Genomic DNA, 13,904 nt, shown 5'->3' with positions numbered 1-13,904 from the left:
TTTGTGGAAGCAGACATACTGCTTTTACCATACTGCCACTTGTATGGAAGAATGAAATCCTCTTGCTCTCAACAGCAGCAGACTTGATGCAACTACATTATCTTCAGGACACTCTCTAGCATCCCCTTGACATACACCCGTCCACTGACTCTACTAGCATAAGGACTGGCCCTCACAAGGCATGCCCCACGACACAGATCTGTACTCACTGTATGCAGAATCAGATCCTTTCCAGTGTCTCCCTTCCAGTCAGTTCTGCAGTACCTCTGGGTTCAGCTTCTCCCTGACTCTCAGGCCCTCAGGTCGACCACCTGAGGCCGCATGGCATCTTCAACAGAAGAGGGGAAGCCTCCCCCTCCCTCTGGGATCCCACTCTCCAGCTGAAAGTCCCCGAGCACATGTGCCCTTGACATTTATACAGTATTCCAGCATGCACCGGGGCACTTTCCTCTGCCAATCACCAGGGCTGTAGTATATGCATGTGCCCTCATTCGTCAGGTTTTCTCCCACTGTTCAAAGTGCCTCCCTATTGGACCAGTGTGAAACACTTCAGACAAGCTGAGCTGCACCTGAGCACCATAACCAGACCTTACCAACAGATCCTGCTCTCTGGTAGGCAGAGCGCAATATAAATTCCCCTGGCAATCTCTTTGGTAAGCAGAAAGACCCAAAACTATACTCTCTCTTCTAGCACCTACACAGGAGGATGCTACATAATAAATCAATAACACTTTAACACTGCAAGTAATTTCTCTTTTTAAATGTCAATGTACTGGATTTAATCCACTGTTGATCAAACCCCTCCCAATGGCCTTTCTGAAATCCATCTTAATCCCTGGTATATTTATATACCCATAGTGAATTCTCTCATCCTGTTATAAAATAGAAGATGGAGTATGCTCTGAAACTTTTGTTGAGATAAGCCCAGAGATTGTTTTGGATCACAGTTCACAAGGCTCATCCTTTCATAGTGCAGCTATTTATGTAAGGCTTCGAATTGCCTTCTTTTTCTGAGAGTTGTCTGTATTGCAGAAGGGGGACATTGGTGTTATCTCTTGAGCAGAACACAGTTTCACAGTCACTGCAAAATTTGTAAGTATAATTGATTTTTCTGTTAGTATTTCAGATTTATGGTAATATCAACTTGAATTTTTATAAATATGTGGACGTGTGTACAATTTATTTATAGCACTATTAATATTATTTTAAATAGCACCATATTTATTATAGATTGTACATTTATTGTATACCCTACTGAAAGGTTCTACTGATATAAGTAATTATAATGAAGAAGGCTATGGAATAAATGCAAAAATATAAAATCTACTAAGCAGAACATGACACACATTAATAGACAAGACATAAAATCAGGGTATTTAAAGTGGAAAAGGGTCATTGAGCTTACATTTAACCTGCTCTTAGAATATTCCATAAACTTATCTATCATGAAGAGCATAAGGACTTATTTGGGCATTTTGTGTCCTTCTAGTTAACACACAGTACATTTGTGAAGCATTTTTAAAGGATAAAAATCAGTTGTAGAATATTCCATTGGATTATATGGATCCGCTGCCTGATTTGCTTTTGCCATTTGTTGCAGTGTGTTTTCAAAAATGGGCCATATTCTTTTCTGCTAAATTTCAAGTGTGAGAGTGTTTTCCAAAAGTCTGAAAAGCTTGTTTTTTTGTGACCATGCATGAGCTGAATACATTTGACTAAACTGACTTTGGTAATGATGAAATTGTACAAAAACAGTTTTTGTTCTACAGCTGCTCAGAAGGAATTTGCTGGAAAATATATATATCTTTTTTAAATAGAGTGTATGTTTTTTTTTTTTGAGGGGTGAACTCAGAGTAGTTTAGTTTATTTAATTTACTTCTTTTTTGTGTATTTTGTGTTTTTTACCTTTTGATATATTTGATCAGTATTTGTATACTGACACTTTTATTTATTTATTTCTTCTTTTTTTGCTGTATTTTTTTAATATGTGAAAAACAAAGCATAAAGGAGCTTTAAAAACACCATAAACCCCCTTGATTTTGCTTTTCTTACTGATTTCAATGCATTTCGCCAAAATGATAACATTTTGGTTAAATTCCACTGATTTTTAGGCTGTTCACAAATTTCTACTTTGCAAGGGAATTTTATCTACTTTTTATCTTAAATTGTATCTTAACTTAATTAATGAGGTGAAGCTCTGCTGACTTCAATCGATCAGTCATTTGCAAGCAAATATCCAGTTTTTATTTTCCTTGCATGTGATTGGATATTCTTTGCAAAGTAAATTTTTTACCACATTCAGTTGGTTGAAAATCCTCTTTGTAAAGTGAACGTGACACAGAAGTTAGTCCCAGATGATCAGTGACATACAATTGCCATCATCCCAAACAGTCAGTACATAAGAATAACACTAAAAAGTGTTAATCTCCTCTTGAAAAAGGGGGGGGGGATTTTTAAGGCAATAATTACTGAAAAAACAATGGATAAAATGTAAGTTACTTATTATTGTAATAAAAAATGACAAACCATGTCACTGATTGACAGATAAGAAGGTTCCATGACCGAGCGTGGAAAACCACAACAGGTCATGGATCACAAGAGTCACAAAGCATACAAACAACCAATGTGATACATTGAAACATAACTTGTAAGGAAGCAAGGGATATATACTCCTCCCGCGCCGGGATGTGAACCCCAGGCGAGGGAGAGTGTTCAATCCAACGCGTTTCGAGTAGTTTACTGAACTTTTAAGTTCCAATCTTCGTCAGGGATATGTGAACAGGTGGTCCCTTTATTTTAATACCTAAAAGGAAATACCAACAAACAAACACATAGAGAAGGCTGTTATAAAAACATTTTAGGTACATGAATGCGTCACCAACCTTGCCCCACACTCCCACCTACGGACATGAATATTGAACAATTGAAAAAAGCAGGCACATATGCATAGAATGATACCCACCAAATCCTCTTTGTAACAACAAGTAATTTCAGTTGCTGTGAAGATCCAAGCCTCAACGAAAGGGTAATATACTGTGACTGTTGACCCAAGGAGGAACCAGAGCGGCTCATAGGCTGTCCTGGATATGAAGTTTGGCACATAAAGTCTGCCCATCCAGTAGGCCCACGGGGTATATACCGACAAGAGTACCCCTTAATATATGGTGCCTAAAAATAAAAATAAGCAAATATGTATGGTGGTAACTAAGCAATTGTAACCCAATAGCCCAGGCTAAAAAAGAGAAAGGGGGTTGTTTGCAAAGGAATTCAGCCAGAAAGCCATGGTGCCTGGCTGAGGGTAAGAAAAACACCCCCAATGCTCAAAGCTCAAAATATATACAAATATAGATGTTACTTACAGACAGCCAAAGAGTAGAAGTCCCCAATAAGGCATAAGCCGAATTCAGGCAGATCCAGATGGAGGTCCGTGATGGCTAAAAATAGTATACCACAAGTATATAGGACCCCTGGCTCCCTCCTACAAAGTGGAGGAGCGTGAGGATAAGGCACCGGCTGTGGGTCTTGGCGTCCTCTATTTAAGGAGAGGCGTGGTGCAGAGCCATGCCCTCCTTGCACTCCCGCGGGTTCGCGCTACCCGGAAGTAGCTGCGTTCCCGCACATGGACCGGAAGTGGCGCACACGGCACGCCGGAAGTGACGTCACCGTCATCTTCTGGTTTCCGAGGGGAGCGATATAGAAGACTAATAGCCACCGACACTAATAGAAACAATGCACAGCGTGGTAGAACTGACTCAAACCCCGCTAGGCAATGTACTATGGCCCCCCACTGGTGTATATCCAAGTGCAGGGGCCCACATGTGCCGGACCGGAGGGGCAGAGAGACCACCAAACAGACACTTTTTACCCTCTATTTGGTCATGAGAGCAAGCAAAAAATTGTATATAAAGAAATATATGATACAAAAAAAGGGGCTTGGATCTCAGGAGGAGGAGGAAGAAGGGAGGAAAAAGGGGGAAACAGGGGGAATGGACGCCCCCAAACCATGCCAAAAAGTGCCTGCCATGATCAAAAAATATTCATAATCCATAAATAGAGAATGTGGATGGTTTCGCACCACACATGCATGCCCAAATGTATCAACCAAAACAATTACACAAGGATGCGAAAAAACAGAAAATGTATTAATCAAAGAAAAGAACAACAAAAAAATAATAACAATTGTGCAAACAATTATTATTAACCACACCAAAAATTCCGCTCTGTTGTTTGAAATATATATCAAATGGTAAGACAAAAAAAAAAAGAAGGAAAAGGAAGGGATGGGAGGAATGGGGGGTGCTGGGAGGGATTTAGTCGGTCTTGCCCGAGCTAAACCCTTGTAAAAAGGGTCTAAAGCTCTCTGACTCGTTTAAGCCTGGCAGCTTGGTAGCATCAAGAATCTGGATTCAACGTGCCTCCCTCTGGAGTAATTGCTTGTTCCAATCGCCGCCCCTTGGTGGAATGTGAATTCGGTCCAAGACGGTGAAGTTGACTCGAGGCATGCGGTATTGGTGGTCCCAGGCTACATGTCTGCCCAGGGGCAGATAGAGGTTACCAATACGCATGCCTGCCAGATGTTTGTTGCAACGAGCCTGAAACTCTTGCTTCGTCTTCCCGACATAAAATGAACCGCATTCACACTCCACCAAGTAGACGACCCCCCTGGTCTTACAGTTCGCAAAATGGCGCAGTCTATGACTGTCACTATTAGGGAGGATGAAGGAAAGTCTCCTCTGCACATAGGGGCAGAAGGAGCAAGAACCACAGGGGAAGGTACCCCGCGTACGACAGGGGTCGTGTCTACGGTCCCCTTTGAATTCTGTAACGTCCAAAAAATCAATCTGTCTCTCACTGGCCACCATGGTGAAAAACAAATTGAAGACGTTCCGGTTAAAACATTCCAAAAAAGTCTCCAAAAGATCCAGGGAGCCATCCCAGACGAGGAAAACGTCGTCTATGTACCTCTGCCACATAAGTATATGGCAGGTGTACATAGACAAAGCCTCGTCTGAGAAGACCGCCCGCTCCCACTCCCCCAGGTACAGGTTGGCATAGGTGGGGGCACAACATGTCCCCATAGCCACACCCTGCACCTGGAGGTAGTGGGAGCCCTGGAAAACAAAAATGTTATTGTAGAGGATGAAATCCAGCATGGAAAGGACAAACTGGTCGAAGGCCCAGTTGTCCATACCCTTCTGGCCCAGAATCTTGCTGATGGCCTGTGTCCCTAGATCGTGCGGGATGCTATTATATAAACACTCCACATCGATGGACACAAGTAGGGCTGACTGAGGGACTTGCACGTTCTCCAAAATTTGCAAAAGGTGTAGAGTATCCCTGGTGTAGGAGGTCAGGCCTAGGACATAGGGACGGAGGTAGGCATCAATAACTCTACTGATGCCCTCCGAGATCCTACCATTGCCAGAGATAGTCGGCCTCCCTGGTGGGTCGTCCAAATTTTTATGCACCTTTGGGAGCGCATACATGGTGGGTGTCCTTGGATGGCGAGTCCGGGCAAAATCCCAAATATCTTTGGTGATAGTGCCAGCCAACCCGGCTTCATCCAGAAGGTGATAAAATAGAGAATTGGACTTACCCACCAGGGAGGCGGATACCCGGCGGTACCATCTCGGGTCCTGAAGGATTTTGAGACACATGGGTACATATTTCTCATTGTCCATCAGGACAATATTGCCCCCCTTGTCGGAGGGCTTGATGGTGATGCTTGTATTGTCCTGAAGGGCTTTGAGGGCCGTCTGTAGAGTGGGACTCAAATTGTTAGATGATTTACTGGCACTGATGGTCTGTAGGTCCTTCATAACCCGTTTGACAAACAGTGCCAAGGAAGGGTTGGAATCGAAGGAGGGGAATTTGGATGACCCTCTACGGAGGCTAGATAAAGAGGGGCCGGCGGAGAGTGTCTCTACAGGACCGTGGGCCTCTTCCTCAGCCTCATCCCAATCCTCCGAGCCACTCTCCAATAGTAGGAGGTTCAAGTCCTTGAGGGCCCTGAAATCCGCAGCCGTGAGTCCCGATTGTACAGTTGGCTCCTGATTCTCAGTTTTGTCGAACACAGTAGAACTGCTACTGTCATTCTTGGTATTAGCCTTGGTTATGTTTTCCGATTGATTGCCAGAGGGGTTGGCTCCCTTTATTGATTTTTTATTCTGTGCCAAACTTCATATCCGGGACAGCCTATGAGCCGCTCCGGTTCCTCCTTGGGTCAACAGTCACAGTATATTACCCTTTCGTTGAGGCTTGGATCTTCACAGCAACTGAAATTACTTGTTGTTACAAAGAGGATTTGGTGGGTATCATTCTATGCATATGTGCCTGCTTTTTTCAATTGTTCAATATTCATGTCCGTAGGTGGGAGTGTGGGGCAAGGTTGGTGACGCATTCATGTACCTAAAATGTTTTTATAACAACCTTCTCTATGTGTTTGTTTGTTGGTATTTCCTTTTAGGTAGGAAAATAAAGGGACCACCTGTTCACATATCCCTGACGAAGATTGGAACTTAAAAGTTCAGTAAACTACTCGAAACGCGTTGTATTGAACACTCTCTCTCGCCTGGAGTTCACATCCCGGCGCAGGAGGGGTATATATCCCTTGCTTCCTTACAAGTTATGTTTCAATGTATCACATTGGTTGTTTGTATGCTTTGTGACTCTTGTGATCCATGACCTGTTGTGGTTTTCCACGCTCGGTCATGGAACCTTCTTATCTGTCAATCAATGACATGGTTTGTCATTTTTTATTACAATAATAAATAACTTACATTTTATCCATTGTTTTTTCAGTAATTATTGCCTTAAAAATCCCCCCCCCCCTTTTTCAAGAGGAGATTAACACTTTTTATTGTTATTTTTATGTAAAGTGAACGTGTTCTATTTCTTTAGTAGATCAACCCCATTGTGTTTTCTTTCACCATTAGAAACATTTTATTTACAGAAACAGATTGTTTTGGTTTTTACGTAAAAATGCAGCAAAAAACATCAGCATACAAAGAACAATTCAAAAAAAATAAGTTTTAAAATTAGCAATATAATTAAGAAAATCTTTCTATACCTCACACACATAAAGTATCTGAAAAATATACAAGCAAAAAAAAAAAAAAGTACTAAAATTTAAACAATCCTTTTTTATTTTAAACTTTATGCTTGTTAATCCGACAAAAGAGGACATGGGGGACAATTTAGTATTAAATATGTACACGGAACCCAGACCCTAAAAATAGCATGAGATACAATTAGGATTAAGACAGTAAAGATTACATTAAGCAAAAAATGAAATGTATACAGTAAAGATGCTGCAATTACTCTGTCTGCCAAAATGATCTATGAAATAGTTTTCCTGGCAATAAAGTGGTTGTAAACCCTCAAATATACCCAGTGAAGTGAATAGCTTTAGATAATGCACTGAGATTAAACAAATCTACCTACACAAGATTCACATGTATATCTGCTGTCTCCCCCATTCTTTGGAAAGTGTAGGTATGGGTAAATAGTTTGGCCCGAGCATGAGTTCAGGTCGAACATTTGCCTGTTCGGCCGTTCGCGGAACACTCGAATTTGCAGGGTGTTCGCCCTGACGAACAGTCTGCAATGTGCTGCAAAATGCATTCTGCTCCCTGATTGGGCAAAGCTTTGCCCAATCAGTGCTCAGTGTAAGCTGGTTTTTAAGGAGTGTGGCCAAGATGTCGGCCGCGGAGTCCTTAACAACTGATGAGTCATCAGCTGTCAATGGGTTTCCATGCAGACAGCTGAATAACAAAAAAAAAAATAGAAAAGTGCCAGTAAAAAAAATAAAGGAAAAAATGGCACGGGGTCCCCACCCCAGCCCATACCACGCCCTTCGGGTCTGATATGGATTTGGAGGGTAACCCATGCTGAAATTTAAAAAGAAAATGACGTGGGGTCCCCCCCAAAATTCATACCAGACCCTTATTCGGACATGCAGCCTGGCAGGTCAGGAAAGGGGGGGGGAACGAGTGAGCACTCCCCCCTCCTGAACTATACCAGGCCACATGCACTCAATATGTGGGGGGGTGTTTTGGGACAGGCTGCTAACCCAAAGAACCTTATCCCCATGTTGATGGGGACAAGGGTCTCTTTCCCAAAACACTGGGCTGTGGCTTTGGGAGTCTGCGGGCAGGGGGCCTATTGGAATCTGGAAGCCTCCAGATCCCGCCCCCACCCATGTGAATGAGTATCGAGTACATAGTGCACCCTACCTATTCACCAAAAAAAGTGTCAAAAAGTATTAAACACAAGAGATAATTTTTGACAATTCCTTTATTAGAAAAAAAAAATAGTGCCCCTCGATGTAAATCCATCGTCAATTACACCGCCCACCGGATTGCCGAGTCGAAAAATAAAAAACGCTCCCACCTCCTGGGAGGCCTCCCATCATATGCCTCCTCTGTGCTTTGACATTTCCTATATAGGTGAGGGGCAGGACCACCTGGCCATGTCACTCTGTGGCACCACCCCTTCTGAAGTCACATGCCCTGCATGCCCCAGTCTGTGATGTCAGAAGGGGCAGTGCCAACCATGTTGGGGGCATGTGGCCTGGTATGGTTAAGGAGGGGGGGGGGGGCGATCGCTTGTCTCCACCCCTTTCCTGACCTGCCAGGCTGCAAGTAGGGGGCTGGTATGGATTTTGGGGGGACCCCACGCCGTTTTGTTTTTTTTTTTAATTTGGTGTAATTTTTTTAATTTTGGTGTAATTTTTAAGGCGGCACACACTGCCTCTCACAGAGATTTCCCTTCATGTCCTGTCCCACTGTCAAACAGGAAGCAGGAGGAAATTCCTCAAAATAAAGGGGATTCCCTGGGGACCCTCAGGTCACCAGAACTAGTGTCCCCAATGGAAGTTTTCCCCTCTATTACTTTTCTGGGAAAACCCAAAATGTGGGATTTTCTTTTTTTTTCACTTTCAATGATAATGGTAAACAGGACAAATAGAAAAAGAGTGAATCTCCCTCCTGTGGCACAGACAGCAATAAAAACTGAATTCTAATCCCTCACCACTCTATCCAAAACAAAAAAATTTAACTTTGCCTTTAGTTATACTTTAAAGCTCAAGTTTAACTAAAAATTAAATATAAATAAATTAATAAATATAAAAATGGGCACAAAGGACATAATATATAGTTAGAATGATGTGTCCCATGTGCTGATTCCTCTCCTTTCAGTAGAAATCTTCCTCTTCCATACTACAGCTTCTATAAATAGGGGATGGGCAGGTGATAGCTCTGCCCCTTCAGTTCACAGATCCTATGTCATACATAGAGGCTGCAGTTCGACTTCTATAAATCATGGATCTGGCAGAAAGGTAGGCATAGTCAAGCCCTTTTTATGAGAGCTCCTGACTGGTCCTTAGTTGTATTAACCCCTGCCGCACCGGGAGATTATGGCAGTTGGGGTGGGGTAGGACAGAGGAAGATTTCTACCTAAAGAGAAGAGTCAACACAAGGGACACATCACCCTACTGTAAGTTGTGTCCCTTATGCTGATTTTTATGTTTTTATCTTTAGCTAAACTTTGAAGAGATCTGAGCCTGCATGTGAGGCACTCTTCTACATTTCTTACACATCACTCAGAGTAGGTGCTAAGGTGTGAAAGGGTAATCCTGCACCGATCAGATTTTGGCATATGTATTTTACATGCATATAAGCCTCATATTTTGTGAAGCCAGTTATAAACAGCACTCTGAGAAATAAGCAGATATGAATGTCATGTATTCGTCTTTTTTCGCTAGACTTGTGGATTTACGATGAAAAAGAGAATCACATATTCCTATGCAGAAGAAGAAGAATCTGAGCAGAAGAAACAGAAGTTTGAAATGGAAACTTCAACAATGAAAAAGAAATTTAGAACAAGGTCAGGTTCTGTTAATATGTCTATGTTTTATTGGTTTTTGTCTTTCCTGGTATTCCAAAATAGGACTGGTTTTAACACAGTGAGCAATTACAAAGCTAATACACTTCACCCCACTTTTACCCCGATAGAAATGGCAATGCCTATTGTAATAACTAAATAAATAAAAAAAAGGATTCTACTAATATGAACGTTTACCATATCTGATCATTAGTGACCATTTCCAAGAATAAATTACTCTAAAAATAAAAGGACATCAGTCCACATGAAAAATAGAATTGTTGTTCCTCCACTTACATATCTCTCTTGCTGTTTTGATAAATAATAGTCTCTTTAGTCCAGTTGCATGTATACATCTCCAACTCTCCCAATAAAGGGGCATGTAGTGAAGTAGTAATATTGCTCAATCTATATGTGGAAAAAGAGTCATTTATAGCTGCTTTATCCATTATATTGTTATTACTATGCTTTTTTGGGACCTGGAGTTTGGAATATCTTGATTGCAGTGGATATTCTTCTTTCACTACAGCTCCTGAGAATAGCCATCTAGGCAAGTCATTGCACTTGTCACAAAATAGCAGGTGGTGATTACAATGTCATTCTCTGTCTGGCTGCCATTTGTATCCAACACTTGTGTGTGTGTTGGATGCCTGGTCTCCCACCGTGCGCTGTGGTTCCTCCCACTGAACCCTAAGTCACTACAGTAGAAAGAAGATATATCTGTGCTCAGATCTCAATAGCTTGTACATGCATATACTCTTCCAGGTGCTAAAGGGGTGTGACCATATTAAAACTAAATATACTGGATGAACCTTCTGCACACTGCTTTACCCTTTCAAGCAAACTTCGCAAATAGAAAGCAAGACACAGTAGTGACATAGAGGTCAGCAGGAGTAACTACTGTGCCCAGCAGGGATCCACGTATTTGAAACAAACTTGGAAGTGTCGGTCATAGCTGTGCAAGATAGCAAAGACTGGAGTAGTCGTCTTTTATACAGGGCGTCTTTTGTGACATTGCGCATTCCCGCTATACGTTGCTGATCCCCTCCATTACTAAAAAAAAAAAAAAACAATAAATCAAAATTCCATAAATATATATCATAGTTTGCAGAAGCTATAGTATTCACGTAAACCAATCAATATATGCTTACTGGGATTTTTTTTAACAAAAGCGGAACAAAATACATACTGGCCTAAATATATGAAGAAAATTAGATTTTTTAAATTGTTTTTTGGATATGTTTTATAGCAGAAAGTAAAAAATAAATAAATATATATATATATATATATATATATATATATATATATATATATATTATTTTTTTTTTTTTTTAAATTGTAAGTCTTTTTTTTTTTTTGTTTATAACGGAAAAAAAAAACAAAAAAAAAACAGCAAAAGAAAGCTCTATTGTGGGAAAAAATGACTATTTGGGTACAGTGTCGCATGAAGGCACAATTTTCAGTTAAAGTAACGCAGTGCCGTATCGCAAAAGATGGCCTGGTCATGAAGGGGGTAAATCTTTTGGAGGTTAAGTGGTTAATAATCATTAATATTCATGACTATTGCTTACCCTTGATTCATGCTACTAATGCACTCATATTAATATAAGCTGTTAATTGCTGACAGTAGAATGTTCCATATCATTCTTTGCATGACTTTGAAATTCTAAGGTGAAGAATGTGAAAAACAGTTGTGAGATATTTATCCCCAGGCTAACATTGTTAGCATTAAGAAAAAGATGAACCCCGTACGACACCACCACCACTACCTAACCTGGCAGATCAAATGGCAAATATTTATGCATGTTTGTATAGCATGATAGAATTACATAGGCACTAATCCTCTCTGGCATTGAATACTGTTCTAATTAAAATAGATGTATTGGTCTTTGGAGGAGGTTAACATAGCTTTAGCTGAATGTAAAAATAAATAGGTGACTATATATTTTAAATTAGTTTGGAAGGCTATGTTCTTCAAGATACAGCTTGTGTATGTATTTTAAAAATATGATTGCATACTGTATAATCTGAATAAAGCTACCTAAATACTCTCTATGTGAAAGAACAGAAAAGCCAGTCCACTGGGGCATGATGGCAGAAAACACCAGCCTATCCTTGTTTTTCAAGCCAAATGACACCCCCCTCACACACACACACACACACACACACACACACACACACACACACACACACACACACACACACACTGGACCTGTACTTATTGGCTTCTAACATTGCATCTGGGATGCTCTTACCAACTCTGGGGCTTCAAATTAAAGTAGATCTAGATCTATAGGATTTTTTTTTTTTTTTTGGATAGAGTTAGGGAGGGTTATAACCCCTGTAAGATTTTTGTTTGCCACCTGTGTCCCATTTCAGGGATTTCCTTTCACTTCCTGTCCCATAGCCAAACAGGAAGAGAGAGAAAATCTCTGAAAATCAAGGGAAGTCCTTGAAGACCCCCAGGTCACCATTACTAGTGTCCCCATTGGAAGATTTCCCCTCTATTACTTTTCGGGGGACAACCTGAAATTTGGGATTTTCTTTTACTTTCATTTTTAATGATAATGATAAACAAGATGAATAGAGAGGGGGAATCTCCCTAATAGAGACACAGACAGCAATAAAGGCTGAAAGGTTTTCTAATCCCTCCCCACTCTATCCAAAACTAAAAAAAAAAAAAAAAAATTTGCCTTTAGTTATATTTTAAAGATGAGCATACTTTCCAACAAAGTGCACTTATCCTTTTTGCCTGCCCAACTTTGCTGTGCTAAACAAATCTACCCTCCCCCAATGCAGAAATTCAAGGTTGGAAACATCCAAAAGGGTGGCCAGTAGAAGCCTATTTCTGTTTTCCAAACCAAATGGCACCCACCCCCCCCCCCCCATCACACACAAACACACACACTGGGCCTTGTTGGTTTCTAAGACTGTATCTGGGATGCTGTAAGCAACTCTGTGGCTTCAAATAGAAGATGAGCATACTTTCAAACCAAGTACACTTATCCTTTGGGCTCTTTCACACGGTCCGCCTCCGCAGGCGGATCCGTGTTGCTCAGCGGGGATCGATCCGCGATCCCCGCTGAGCCGGGCGGATGACAGCTCCGTCTCCGCTTGCAGAGTGGAGAGGGAGGTGTCTCAGCACCCGCTGCCCTCTATGGGGGATCGGAGGAGAGCGGACCGCTTGTCCGCTCTCATCAGATCCGCCCCGCTCCGATTACTGAACGGATGGAAAAATAGGGTTTCCATCCGTCCAGATTTCAGCACAGGATCGGATGCGGATGGCAGCGGGTGTCAGCGGAGGTGTCTCCGCTGACACCTGCTGCCCCATAGAGCTGCATGGAGGATCCGATCAGATCCGCCTAAAAAACTGACAGGCGGATCTGATCGGACCGCCCGTGTGAAAGAGCCCTTTCTGTCTGCCCAACTTTGCTGTGCTAAACAAATATATCTTTCCCTAATGCGGACTTACCTAGGGTTCTCTTGGGTTCACAATGTAGGAAACATTTGAAAGCGTGGCCAGCAGAATCCAACTGGAAGCTACTGAACAGATGTGGCCAGTGTCCTAAAGGTCTCCTGGTGGGATGTAAACAAACACCTGCAGCTATAGGCACAATTTTAGGTGCGCTGTCCCTTTAAAAAAATAAACATAAAAATACATCATAATCAACACATATAATCCATCATGTGAATGAGCAATGGTGATGAGTGAATCAAACCGTTACATTGTAAAAGTCCCAATATAAGAGTCCACAAAGAGGAAGAGAACTTCTAGATGTGACAACTGAAATTAGCCAGGTTCCACAGGAAAGAAAAGTGCTGCCAGTCCGCTCCCCCAAAGTGATAAAATACACCAGAAGGACAGTACCCACAAAGAGATTATACAGCGCCTTGTTGCCCCGCGGCATCATTCGCTCTGGCTGTTATAATCCAGTAAGGGTTTGCTACATGGATTCACCCAGCAAAAAGAATAAAAACCCATAGTGTAGTACGATAAAAGCTGTATCACATACCAGGTAGCA

The 13,904-nt window shown here is 41.6% G+C and overlaps 1 protein-coding gene across 1 annotated transcript in view; it reads left to right on the top strand.

Moving 5' to 3' along the window:
- Positions 1 to 1,019: 1,019 nt before the first annotated feature.
- The window catches only part of LOC309548112 (uncharacterized protein), a gene marked incomplete at its 3' end in the record, with an annotated part of 77,218 nt that continues 64,333 nt past the window's right edge, over positions 1,020 to 13,904 (top strand). The window contains exons 1-2 of the mRNA XM_082248078.1: positions 1,020 to 1,092; positions 9,764 to 9,885. Of these exons, the coding sequence (XP_082104204.1) occupies positions 9,779 to 9,885 (107 nt within the window). The 5' untranslated portion in view covers positions 1,020 to 1,092; positions 9,764 to 9,778. The remainder of the gene's footprint in view (positions 1,093 to 9,763; positions 9,886 to 13,904) is intronic.

This window comes from Pelophylax lessonae (genome assembly GCF_965119305.1).
Source record: "Pelophylax lessonae genome assembly, chromosome: 2".
Classification (NCBI taxonomy): Eukaryota; Metazoa; Chordata; class Amphibia; order Anura; family Ranidae; genus Pelophylax; species Pelophylax lessonae.
Note: the sequence above shows the minus strand (reverse complement) of the source record. Positions and strands in the feature narration are given on the sequence as shown.